Source organism: Colius striatus, chromosome 11, assembly GCF_028858725.1.
Source record: "Colius striatus isolate bColStr4 chromosome 11, bColStr4.1.hap1, whole genome shotgun sequence".
In the NCBI taxonomy this organism is placed as follows: Eukaryota; Metazoa; Chordata; class Aves; order Coliiformes; family Coliidae; genus Colius; species Colius striatus.
The window spans coordinates 12966787-12980233 of NC_084769.1; the positions used below are offsets into that span (position 1 = coordinate 12966787).

General features: G+C 43.5%; 2 protein-coding genes across 4 annotated transcripts in view; one reads left to right on the top strand and one right to left on the bottom strand.

Moving 5' to 3' along the window:
• SLC49A4 (solute carrier family 49 member 4) overlaps positions 1-7287 on the bottom strand; it is a 74167-nt gene extending 66880 nt beyond the window's left edge. Inside the window, exon 1 of one of the 2 annotated variants that reach the window (XM_062005044.1) lies at positions 6469-7271. In XM_062005044.1, coding sequence (XP_061861028.1) covers positions 6469-6844 — 376 coding nt within the window. In that variant the 5' untranslated portion in view covers positions 6845-7271. Of the gene's footprint in view, positions 1-6468 lie in introns of both variants that reach the window. The other variant, XM_062005045.1, reaches the window with a different exon arrangement.
• Positions 7288-7363: 76 nt separating this feature from the next.
• Positions 7364-13447, top strand: part of HSPBAP1 (HSPB1 associated protein 1) — a 36769-nt gene continuing 30685 nt past the window's right edge. The window contains exon 1 of one of the 2 annotated variants that reach the window (XM_062004861.1): positions 7364-7439. In XM_062004861.1, coding sequence (XP_061860845.1) covers positions 7403-7439 — 37 coding nt within the window. In that variant the 5' untranslated portion in view covers positions 7364-7402. The remainder of the gene's footprint in view (positions 7440-13447) is intronic. The other variant, XM_062004862.1, reaches the window with a different exon arrangement.

Here is a 13447-nt window from a genome sequence, read left to right on the forward strand (position 1 = left end):
GACAAATCATAGTTGCATCAAGTTAATACAACTCATCAGATACTAATTAAACCACTCCATGTTGCTAATCACTCTGTGTATCTCAAGTGGTCTTTTGCAGCATGTCTGATGCCAGTGAAGGTGGGCCAATCAATTCTCTAATGAGTCCTCACTTCTGGAAATACTTGTGCAAATGCTCTGTGGACTTCCATGAAGACACGACACATAAAATTAAGCAACAAAGGCTAAGTTTGGTTCAGTGATCCTTTTTCTTTTTGTCCAATAGTATAGAGGAAAAGTATGTCTATACAAACGTACACACCAGCAACTCATCAAAATAAGTTTTGTAAAACCAAGCTGATCAAACATCTGCTCTAGTGGGATTTACCTATATTCAGCTCTAATTGCTTCTTTCATCTTTCCACATGAAAAACAACACTTCATCTCATTTCTCCCAAGATGTGTTAGCATAGGAAATATTAATCCCCTTCACAGAATTTGATAGGTGTGGATCAGTATCACTTATAAGACAATGAAATATGCATAATTCATAGCATTCAGTAGATGATGTCCATAAGATGAAAGAGAAGAGTCTGGAGTGAAATAGATATTTTCCTTTAAACTTCTTTTCCATTTGGTTGAAGTATATCAATCACTTGCCTTTTCACCACATACATACAGCTTTCATTTCATATGAGCAAAGGCATTTTCTCCTCACCCTCCCCCCTTTAAAAAAAAAAAAAGCTGAAGTACTTGAGTTCACTTTAGCTTTCATTACATGCAAGAGAGCCTTCTGCTGCTCTTGTTGGAGTTAACAAGACCTTTGCTATTAACATACATGCTACTGAGTAGAATCGGTTGTTTATGATGAGACTGCTCTCTGTAATCCCATCATATTTCAATCATCAGAAACATCACACTTTCCTTTCTCACCATCCCCTTTTAACTCAATCTCACCAAATAACATTGAAGTCTTACAGACCTACACCAAGTCTTATGCTATGCATCTTTAGCTGAGGCTCATACTTGAACTTGACCTGCGAATTACCAAATTGGTTGTTTTGATATATTAGCCATATATCTTGCAGTCTTGCATCTGAGAAAAGTCTATTTCTGGGATCATGACAAAAAGGAGATGAAAACGTACTTCATTGCCACACGGTGAAAACTCTTCAAGGTTCACCTCTTTTCGCCCTTCTGTTAACCAAACCCCCTTATATTTATGTTTGCTTGGGACACAATGGAACTACAAATACTTCCATTAAAAACTCTCCATGTTCATGTAAATTCCACCAAGGAAAGTATTTCACACTGTCCATCTGTACCAACAGCAAAACCATCAGCAGTTAGACCGGTTGCAATTTTCTAAGCTGTTAGTAACATGCTCCAAATTATATCTACCACCACATTTTCTGAAAGCCTTGACAGACAATGAGCTAAGGCACCAAGTGCAAGGGAAATAAGAGAAAGTCTTTCCCAACTGTTGATTTTGCTTGACCCGTGTTTCCACTGACTTCAGGAACAACAACTTGCTTCCTCTTTGCTCTCTGCACCACCTTCATATTTCTCAAAATAAAACCAAAGACATTTCACAGACTTCCTAGAAGAAAATCTAGAGGGTGAACAAGTTCATTTGACATCTTCTACCTTCTGTCCCTGTAACCTGAGATGTGAGTCAGAGAAGCCCAAGGGTCCCCTGAAAGTAAAATCAGTGTTTCCACACATGCAGCACAAAGTGACAATCTGGGAACTCCAAATACAGAAGTTGCTATGTAGAATTAATTCCCTTTATCCATCCTATGTAGTTCATTTTGTACAGAGAATAGTCATTAAGACATTTTTACATCAGTAAGGCCTGTTTTAGTACTCATACTCAATATTCATGACTTTTGTCAGACAGTATTACAGAATGTAACATCAAAATTCCCAGGTGCCGGAGATAAGAACTATCAAATGTCTCAGAGAAGGAAGCCAAGAAACATGATTTAGGAGATTGAAATAAAATCAAGTGTTTGATATTCAGGAAAGGAGTAACTATTCATACAAGTAAAAACATTCATGGTTTTAACAGACAAGCCAATCTCCATTAAAAACCAAAATCTGATTATTGAAGTTTTCTCTGTACTTTGTCATTTAATCACTAAGTTAACAATACTATGTAAATTTAATTTCAGCAGAATAAAGTTACTAAGAATGTCTATACAACCCATGTAGGCATACATCATTTTATAAAAAAGGGCCAAGCCATCAGATTACATTTCTCTTCTACCAGTAAATGTCAGATTTCTTCAAACTCAATATAAAACTGTTCATTGTATTCCAAAAAAATTAATGAAAACCATCAGCATTCTATTAAATTCGTCTAATGTAAATTATCATAAAGTCTTTCATTCTTCATTGCCTCCTCTTGCTTATATGGGAAGGTAATGAAGACTGACATAATATATTGCTTCTGGTCTCACCTTGTAACTGAGTTTAACTAATAAAAAAATCCCCAGTGAACCAGATCCATAGAGGTAGGTAAGCTTTCTATTTCAAGTTAGATATATAAACATCTAAACAGTTCTCCCTGCTTATATTTACAGTTCCCAGGAAATGAAACACTCAAGGCACAAAACATCCATAAACACTCAAGCATCATGTGACAAATTGGAGCTAATTTTAATCATGTAAACAACAAGGGTCCATCCAATAGCACACTGAAGTAATTTCCCATTTAATTTCAGTCTTATTGAATCTCTGAAGGTAATTATCATTTAAACAAGGACTCTCTAATCCTATTGCTAAAGAAAATACACCAGATAAGACACATGTAGCTCCACACACACTTCATCTTTTAACCTTTCCTCAATAAGAAACCAATCAACCAAGACAACACCTCTAATTCTGCTTTATGGAAAAGGGTTTTCAAACCTACTTCAAAAATCACATACACAAAAATGATGCACACAAACATTACTCCTGAGTATCAACATGCATCCATCCCAGAACAGGACTAGGAAACGTTACAGATGCCACCAGTGCCCTAGTTACACCCAGCCATGGAACATGGAAAGCTCCCTCAGGCTCCCAGGGAAAAGTACACTGGCAGAAGTCTCCAGCCAGTCAGAGGAAGCTGGGAAGCAGGGATAGAACAGGGCTCCGTCTTCCCCAATTTCCAGCTGTGATATATAAACGCGTCTGAAAATGAATGTCTTTTTGAGAATGAAAAGAGCTCTGCAAAAAATACAAGCTAGCTTTCAACTGACGTACCTCACAGAAACGTCAGCTATATCCAGGCTTCCTCCAGTGCCTCAAAAGCCCTTTAAAATACAGCATAAATATCCTTCCAAAAAAAGGTCTATTCCTTCTGAGTCTATCTAGACCTTCAAGATTTTTTTTTCATTATTACAGCCTTATGAAGACCACCGTTACCCTCCTGATAAAAAAAAACCTCACCCTCAATTTCATTAAAAATCAAGAAATCCCCATAGATCCACAGGAACATGGACTTGCACCAATTAAAAATGCTTGCCATGCTGCTTCTGACACTGACACCCATGGCTGGGTCAGAGTCCTCGGGGGAAGCATACAGTGCCTGTAGCATCTTTTGCAGAAATTCCCCAGGGAGCCAAAAGTGATACAGCTTTCACAGTCCATGTATTCCTCCCACCCTCCAACTGCACTGGCTGGGTCAATTGCAAACAGGCCTCCAGGAGACAGACTTGGCAAGACAGGAGCAAAAAAGGTCACGAAGGCCATGAAGGGCCATGAAACTCTTTGAAGTTAGAAAACAAAAAATTAGTAGTGTCTCCATCCTAGATACACACAGAACTGAAGAGGAGATCACTTGGTGTTTATTTAGCGTACCTTTTACTAAAAATAAACACTGCTGTCCTCCTCTTCTCAGAAGAGCTCACACTTCTCTGAGAAGCTGTGATGAAACCAAATCACACCACCCAAGAATTGCCAAGTACAATTATTAACATGCCTATTGCTAAATATTTAATATTTCCATTTCTAATTAGTTAAAATGTCAAAAAAGTAACCAAACCATTGTAAGAAGTACTAAAATAAGAAACAAGTGCACAAATTATACAGAAGTTTGGTATAGAAACAGATTTATGTTCCAAATTACATGCTACAATGAACAACTAAAAACCAAAAAGACAAATACTTTTGGACTTTATCTAAAGCAGTGTAACACAAAATCAGACTAAACTGACAGCAGGCAGCTACTTATCAATAACAGTTAGAGGTACCTCTGACTGTGAAGTATAGGACTATCTAACAGCAGAATCTCCTCTCAAATTCTGACATGCATCATCTACATTGTCATACTTTTGATACACGCCAGGTTTTACATGTTGACACCTCACAAATGTATTTTTTTTTCCTGACAGTTCCTTTACTAGCTAACTCCAATGACAGATGATGGAAGACAGAGAGTAAATGGTGTCATTTTTCATAAAGAGAGTAAACTTGGTGTAACAACAAGCATCTGTACCCCAAAGCAAGTGAAATAGCGCTCTGGCAAGGTCACACCCATACAACTTTACAGCTTCAAAGCAGTAGAGTCACGCTCCTCCCAGAACACACCTACTCAAAAGAGCAGATACCTCTCTGCAAAGCGCCAGCAGAAACATGTCCCATGGGAGAACTGGCCAGCAGTAGCTTTCCTCTTTGCTCTGTAAACAACCAAGTGGCAGAGTTCCACCACCACTTCCAAAAGGAAGAGCACCACATTGTCTGTGGGAATCATCCAGACTGTTTTCTAACAGCACGAAACACAACAGGGCCCCCACAAAATCTGCTGCTGTGTAAAGAACTTGCTCTATAGAATCATAGATGTCCATAGATGTCTCCAGAGCCCTTATATACCCCTAAAGCCAGTGAGTTGAGATACTCTACTTAGGCTATCAACCAAACTGTTCCCAAAAGAAGCAAAGGGCTAGTTCATATCAGTATCTCCAATGGACATGAGAATTAAAAAAACAAAACAAACCTCAAACAAAAAAATAAACACCAAACCAACACCCAGGCAATCAGCTGAGGTAATGAGGAAAACACTTGTACACATATCCTCATTAGAACAAGTGACTTGTGAAACTATGAAATCCAGCAACTACATTACTAATTAAATTAACCAAATAACAAAACATCATTGTTTCTTCTCCCATGAGTTAATCAGAAGTTTTCCCACTATTTTTTTTTTTTTTTGCATTGCTCAGAACCATCTTCATAGAAAACTAAGAAAAAAAAAATACAGTCTCAGTTCTACAAGCACAGGTCAATGTCTTCACTGGACAAAATAAAATAAACTTTAAGATCATTAACAACACTGTTATACAGCAGTCTAGACAGACACTGTCAACTATTTGAGAGGAGACTGGCTGTACAGCCACCATTAACTCATTTGGAGAATGTTATTTTCAGCCCAATAGGTTTTATTCCCCCAGCATCTCTTCATTTTTAGAAGTAATTTCCATTTTGACATACAGGTCTTGTCAGCTACAGCTTTTCTCCCTGGCTGCCTTCACTTTCTTCCTTTCCCTCCTCACAAATGAGTTATTAATGCCTAAATAAATGAAACTAGTAGCACTTAACATCGGAAGCCACAAGAGTATGTAGGTTCCTATCTCCTGTTTAAAGGCCTGTTTAAACAGGCATTTAAAGACTAAACACTTCTGTGGATTTAGGTCCAAAAGCTCAAATCTTCAAACACAAGTACTCAGCCTCACCAGAGCAGTCCCCAGGATGACCACAGACAAACTGCAAAGGCCCTGAAGAAGTTCTCCAGAAGTTTGCTATCAAGGCAGAATGGCCTGAACACAAATTAGGAAACTTCCTCGTGCTTCCCTTCTGAAACCCCGAAGCACAAGTTCTGGTTTACAATCTCTGTCTGCATCTCCTGAGCACAATCAGAAGTTGAACCATCAGCTTTGTGTCCAATCTGCCTTTAAAAATTAGGTATTCCCTTCAGGACTCGGTGGCTGCCCTAAGCACTGACATTACTGGATCTGATCATCAACATGGGTGTTTGTTTCACAGCTGATTCCCAGGAAACACGACCACCTCCAGGTCATACACTGCATGGCAGTGCCACACTGGAGCACATCTCCTTCAGATCCACACCTCAACCGAGGCATAAGACGCCATAACTTCTCCTAGCTTGAAGAACAGCTTAAGTGCCTTCCTGGTAAATGGCCTTTGATGTACCTTTGTTTGAGCAGCGTACTGAAAATAGCACTCATTATGCCTTTAAAGTATTAGTCATCTATATTTAAGACCGAGGCCCATAGACCCAAGCGCAAGGGGTGACTCTGGGCTGTCAGTAACCCCTCCTCTGGCCTCGGGACCACCTCGCCGCCCCTCACCGCGGCGCCAGTGGCCACGGGCACAGCCACGGGCACAGCCACGGGCACGGCGTCTCCGCCTGGCCGGGAGCCTGCCGCGGGCGCGGGGAGGGGAGTCGCGACCACCGGCCTCGCCGCCCTCGGCCCCGCTCACCCTTCTTGTCCATGAGCCACATGAAGAAGAAGCAGGGGACGAAGCCGATGGGCCCCCAGAAGACGAGCAGGGCGATGTCCCAGCCGCTGAAGCCGAAGGCCAGGCGGGCCGAGTTCTGGATGGGGCCCCAGCTGTTCCACACCAGGCCCTGAGCGAAGCCCAGCAGCGAGAAGAGCAGCAGCACCAGCCACCGCCGCCCGTAGACGCGGCCTGCCAGCGGCGCCAGCCGCCCCACTGGCACCGGCACCGCCGCCGGTACCGCCGGGCCCCCCGCGGGCCCCCGCGGCTGCGGCCGCCGCCGCTCCTGCCGCCGCTGCTGTGGTGGCGGCGGCAGGAGGGGCTGCCGCTCCTCCGCGCTGCTCCAGCCTAAGCCCATCTGCAGGGGCGCTGACGGGGGCCCGCCGGGGACGGGGCCGGGGGAAAGGACACCCACACTTCAGCCCCCAAGCGCGGCGGCGCTGCCCCGGCCCGGCACAGCCGCATGCGCGGTCGGGGACGGCCGGCGGCCGCCTCCTTCCTCCGCCGGCGAGGGGAGGAGGGAAGCGGCGCCAGGGAGGAGAGCCGGACCCGGCGCCTGCGGCGAGGGAGCCGTGCCGGCGGACAGCCGTAGCGCCTTGGCGCGGAGGAGCGTGCGGGGCGGGGGAGCGCCCGGGATCCCTGGGCCGTCACCCCGCGGAAAGAGGGGACTCGGATTGCGGAGCGAGACCGGGGCGGCCCGTGAGAGCCGCCGCTGGGGGCAGGGGTCCGCTCGGCTGTCAGCGGAGGGGCCGGGGAAGCCCCTGCCCCGGGGTCGCGGTCAGCCCCGGGCGTCACGCTGCCCCCGCGGCTCCGCCCCGCGCAGCCGGGCGCGGCGGACTGAGCTCCCCCTTCCGCTAGCGAGGGCGGTGCCGAGGGGAGCCCGCCGGAGCCGCCCCGGAGGGAGAGCCGGAGCAGCATGGCCGGGGCGCAGAGCCGCCGTCCTCTCGCGCCGGGTAGGTGCCCCGTGCCTCTCGCTCCTCCGAGCCCGCCGGGCCGCTGAGGGCGCTGGCGCGACCCGGACCCGCCACGCTGCGGCCTAGTGCGACTCGGCTGCGCGGCGAGGCCCGGGCCCGGCAGCGCTGCTGCGCTCCAGGCCGCGGGCCGGCGGGCGGGAGAAGGTGGGCGAAGCGGGGGCGTGAGTGGGACCTTCATGCCGGTCCGTCAGCTCCTCCTCGGAACCTTCCTGCTCAGGCGCGGGCCCGGTACCGCAGCGGTCGCAGAGGGCAGAGCTGTACTTGCGGCGAGTGCGGTGCCGGCGCGCAGCTGAGTCTCGAGGAATCAGCCCTCTTAAAGGGAGAAGTAAATTGTTTTGTGGCGAGGTGACTGCAAACCAGCAGTGGTCTGGATTGGGGAGAAAAAAATGTCGGATTCAGTCACAACCTGCACGGAAATCAATTTAATAGTCTTTCGTATGAATATATCACCATGTGGGCTACACTACTACACTCGTTAGAAACGATTAGCATTTAGATAGATTGAAGTATATGTTCAATCCGTCAGGTTGCGTGAGTATTTATCTGCATATCTACCGTCTGCCTCATATGCTGCACAATGCCTCATCTTCCCTGAAAAATATTGGGTATTTCAGTTTGGCTTGCTTAGGCATTCTGTCACAAAGCCTGGAAGTTGGCTTGATGAATGCTTATGCGTGTAGTTAGGGAGACCTGAGCACTGGGATCCACATGGGCTGGTTTTAAATCCAGTGTCAGTAACTTAATGTGCTGGGCAGTGGCAGCACACAACTGAATTTCACACATGGTGCCCATCCTATGGTTTTGCAACCAAAGCTACAAAGTCATTAAAATCTTCCCAAAATGTGGACATCGCATTTTGTTTAGTCCACACAGCTCTGTTTGCTAGACTGATGTTCAAATCAGAAGCTGTACTGAAGGTGCAAAAAGGAAGTTTGTACCAACTGAAGTCAACAGAACTATAGTCAAAAGGAAAATGAGGTTTTTGTCTAGAAAAGTTCAGGAAATTCCCCACAAAAAAAAGCATGCACAATTAAATAGTGGGAGGACATGCATATAGTAGCAAACTAAAATCTGAGCTTGCTATGTACCACTGTAGTGAGAAAAACACAGTCAAAATATTGGACAAGATTCAGATTTGATCATGACCAATGCATATTCCAGAAGTGCTTTGGGGCTCCAAGGAAGATTAATTCCCTGTTTTACTGGGTCTTTTTCATACACTACCACCTCAGCATAGTTTAGCCCATGCCAAAATGTTCTTTCAATTAAAATGGCTATGTTACTACTATGATTTAATTGATTCAGTGGCATTGAGCCAAAGACAAAAGTGCTGTCATTTGCAGAAGTAAACAAAGTGAAAGAATATTTCCCTCTCTGAACACTTTTCCATTAACCCTAGTAATTGTGGGGGTTTCTTAGTGATTCTAGAGGAAGGAAACCCGTCCAGAAATAAGAAAAGTGAGGCTTTCCAGTGTCCTTCAACTGCAAAACTTTCATCCTAGTACCTGCATAGCAAAATGAAAAATTGGTATAAGCAGAGTAACTCTGATAACTTAACCAAGCCACTTCATCTGATGACTTTAAGTACATTTTGCCTCTTGCTTGGGTCAGCAAGAAAGAGAAATTTCTGAGAAACAGCGATGAAAGAAATGAGTTGTCAATATAGACTCAGAAAGTCTAAGTGTATTTGCTGTTGACTTAATCATGAGTTAAGTAATTTATTTTAATTGCTTGATTTGAAATAGCTCCATCTTTTCATAGCTTCACAACCCATATGTGCATCTTTCAGTCATGGCCTGACCTTTTTAATCCAGCTATTTAATTAACACAGTGTAATATTCTGTGTGAATTATTCTTGTTTGCTGGATATGGTACCATTTAAATTTGTTAATGTAAAGGAGCAGTGCATTGTTGATAAACTGTTGGAAACCAAATTAGCTTTATCTTGCAGCTAGCTGGTTGCCTTATTTCACTCATGGGTATAATACTTCTCTAAATATGCTAATTTCACTCTTTTCTCCGTGTGGTGACATTTTTACTGTTCTCATTACTGGCATTTGTAATATTTGGGGTGGGGAAAATCTTTTCTTACTTTAACCTCATTATAATGTAGCCAAAGAGATTTGAATATTATCAGATGAAGAACACATATATTCAGGCAAGTGGAAAGGTTATTTTGTCTTCTGGCCCAGAACTTTCGTGCTTAGAGCAGGACTTGCGTGGACTTAAGGGTGTCTAGATTCTAAACTGTGATACAGAACCTTATCCAGTTACTAATCGCCCAACTACAACAAAGTATTCATTGGTAGGTGCCTCCATTTCAAACCTGAAAGCTCTCAAGGTGGTTATGTCTTTGTGTTCATGCCTATCTGCCTGTATCCAGCCTAAAACCTTCTGGAAATCATCTTAGGAGGAGTTAGTGGCCTGGAGCTCTGATAGACTAATGGTGATGGATAAAAATTATATGTCTGAAGCTGTGATTGCTGCCAAAAACTCATCCCATCCCTGAGGCAGGCCTGTCTGATCCGCTTATGAGTTGGCATCTAGACTGTGCTGATTTAAACCTGGTTTATTAAGATAAACTGAAGGCTTTGACAGGTTTGTTGTAACCTTGAGACATCTGGACCATCCAAGTCTGCTTAAACACACTAGTCATGTAATGGTTGAGCTGGGTAGTCAGAAGAGTATCTCCCCATTGTGCAACCGCCAGTTCCTGGTGCACTAGGAAGTGCCATTTGCTCTCTCAGATCACTATTTTTTTGACAGGTTTGCTCTCCATGTGACTTTCTTCAAAGACATATGGTGAACTTCAGCATCCCCTTGTTTCTTAGGCCTCTCTCCCAACCACTACTAACATCACGTGTACAGTCTTGTACTTTTGTGTCAACTTAGATCCTACAGTCTGACAAGTAGCAGTTGGTTCCATGCCCTATGAAAGCTGGAAGCATTTTGTCACAAAATGAGCAGGACCCAAAATGTATTCAAAAAGTCAAAAGTGGCATTTAGCCAATTCTGAATGTTCCTCCTCCAGCATCCAAAACCAGACCTTTTTTCCAGGGACTGAGAGGAACCTCATGAGGTTCAACAAGGACAAGTGCAGAGTCCTGCACCTGGGGAGGAACAATGCCATGCACCAGCACAGGCTGGGGGTTGACTTGCTGGAGAGCAGCTCTGCAGAGAGAGACCTCGGAGTCCTGGTTGATAATAAACTGAACATGAGCCAGTAATGTGCCCTCGTGGCCAAAAAGGCCAATGGCATCCTGGGATGCATCAAGAAGAGTGTGGCCAGCAGGTTCAAGTTGGTTCTTATCCCCCTCTCCTCTGCCCTGATGAGGCCTCATCTGGAGTCCCGTGTCCAGTTCTGGGCTCCCCAGCTCAAGAAGGACAGAGGACTTCTGGAGAGGGTCCAGTGCAGGGCCACCAAGATGATCAGGGGACTGGAACATCTTCCTTATGAGGAAAGGCTGCGGGAACTGGGGCTGTTTAGTCTGGAGGAGACTGAGGGGGGATCTCATCAATATTTACAAATATCTAAATGAGTGGGTGTCAGGATGTTTGGGCATCCCTTTTTTCTATTGTATCTAGCAACAGGACCAGGGGTAATGGGATGAAGCTGGAACACAGAAAGTTCCATTTAAATGTAAGAAAAAACTCTTTTACTATGAGGGTGAGGGAGCCCTGGCACAGGCTGCCCAGGGAGGGTCTGGAGTCTCCTTCCTTGGAGGTCTTCAAAACCCGCCTGGACATGTTCCTGTGTGACCTGATCTAGGTGGGCCTGCTTTAGCATGAGGGTTGATCTTTAAAGGTCTCTTCCAACCCCTACCATTGTCTGATTATAGTGGAGATGATTCTAGGTTTACAATGAGCCAGAGCTGTGAATGATGTAAGTTAACTGAGTGACACAAGGATGTCAGTGAAAATCTCCACCTGTCTTCCTGGACTGTAACTGCCTCAGTGTAGATCTGATGCCTGCAAGAAGAGCTAGTCGTATTGTTGTGGTACTGGTCTGTCCATTGTATCCATGGTGAACATGCTTCTCATTTCTGATTGGACTTTGTCATTGTCGTGACGTTAATGTTTAAAGGGAATCTGAAAGTATTGAAACTCCTCTACCTAAAAGTCTTCTCCAGATATACTAATAGGTTGGCAAATGGTGAGGTTTGGTAAGTTTTGCATATTGCAAGAATTGGAAGGGACCTTTAGAGATCATCTAGTCCAACCCCCCTGCAGAAGCAGGTCCAACTAGATTAGGTCGCATAGGAACATGAAGAAGCTTTCAAAATTCAAAGCAGCAGCACTGTCATGGTTTCTTCTAAAATTAAAGGTCACCTTCAGTCTCCAAAAAAGCAAATGCAGCTGATTAGAACAAGAGTTCATGCACATCTGAGTGGTGATTTGAGTCTACAGAGTCCTTGATCTTCTCCGATATTTAGCTCTTGGTGTTTACAGATAAAGAAACTTTGCAGGCAGTTGTTATTTGAAAAAGAGAAAGAAAATCTCTGGAGGGAAGATGGTAAAGATATGTTGACACCACTACCAACAGCTTGTATTATAAATTTGTGAATGATAAGCTCCTATGTAACAAGACTGTGCTTTTTCAGAAAAAGCAGTTTCTTTTATGTTTAGTATTTATATTTAAAAGCAGAGTAACGTTAATGAAATATTAGGGTTGGAAATGAAATTAGAAGAGCTTGATGGTTCACATTTTGATGAGCTGTATGAGGTTGAATGTATCCTTAGCTCTACATTATGTCAAAGCACGGTTTTACATTCTTTATATGAATCCCAGGGTTCAAAACATACACCACTAACAGTTCTTCTTTGACAGATTTCATGTTGCTGCATGAGGACCTCTATAAAGAGAAATAGCAACTTGAAGCTAAACTACTTTCTGATTGTTTTACTGGTGCTGAAAGAAGGGGAATGATGTAAACAGATGGAATAATAGCCATGCTTTTTGTTTAATATTCCTATAATAATGGCAGTCCCTGAAACTAATACCTTGTTTGTGCACGTTGGTTATTGTGCACTTCAGAAACTTGTTTTGAGGTTCATATAGTGGATCTCTCTGCTTTCAGTTCAATAATTTACGTAATTCAATAATACTTTTTCTTTTAAAGTACAGTTTCATTCTGACAGTTGTACCTCTAATTGACTCAGTCACTAGTTGTAATTTGTATCTTATGTAATATAATAGTGAACAAAGTCATGTATTCTTCCATGATAACCCCTTTGTGGATCACAATCAAAAGGCTCAGTGGTATTATTGGCTACCTATTACAATGGCTTACAGGAAAATATATGTGTTTAGAATACTATGACTACTTGCTTATGGGAAAATGGTGTATTTTAAAAGATTCAGATTCCTTTGTTGCTGTCATTTTGAAGTTCGTGTCAGTCAAGTTTGCAGGATAGGACAACAATAAAGTCATAAATGGTTACTGTTTCTGGCAGTGAATTTTATACAGTGCATTCATCAATGTAAGTGTAAAACATTCACATTTACTACTAACAAGGAACAGAAAAAGAAGTAGAAATAAACTTTATTTACAACATGAACGGGTTTTTTTCTTGGAAATACAGGTGTTAGTTCTCTAAAGTGCCAGTTCCCTTGCCTTAAGTCATAATGTTATATTAGTAATCAGTTGTATTAAATTTCCCATCTATTAGGAAATGTGAGAAATAAGTATCGGTGCTGGTGGGCTAAGAGAGAGCTTTGCTACCAAATTTCCTCAGTAGCAGCTGGGTGTAATTTACACCCCAAACAGACAGCTGTAATTGTAGCAGCCTATCTTAAGAAAGAACATTCTCTCCTTTGGAGAGACTCATATGTAACCTGATGGAAGGTTTTGGTCAAAGATCATAGTCTTCAAAATAAAATGAAATGCTATTTATCCAACAAGTGCTGAAGTTTCATTGTGTTTCACTTTGCTTTGAGCAATTTTGCCAGTAAGAAGTATACACAGTTCATTTGAAATACATTTAGT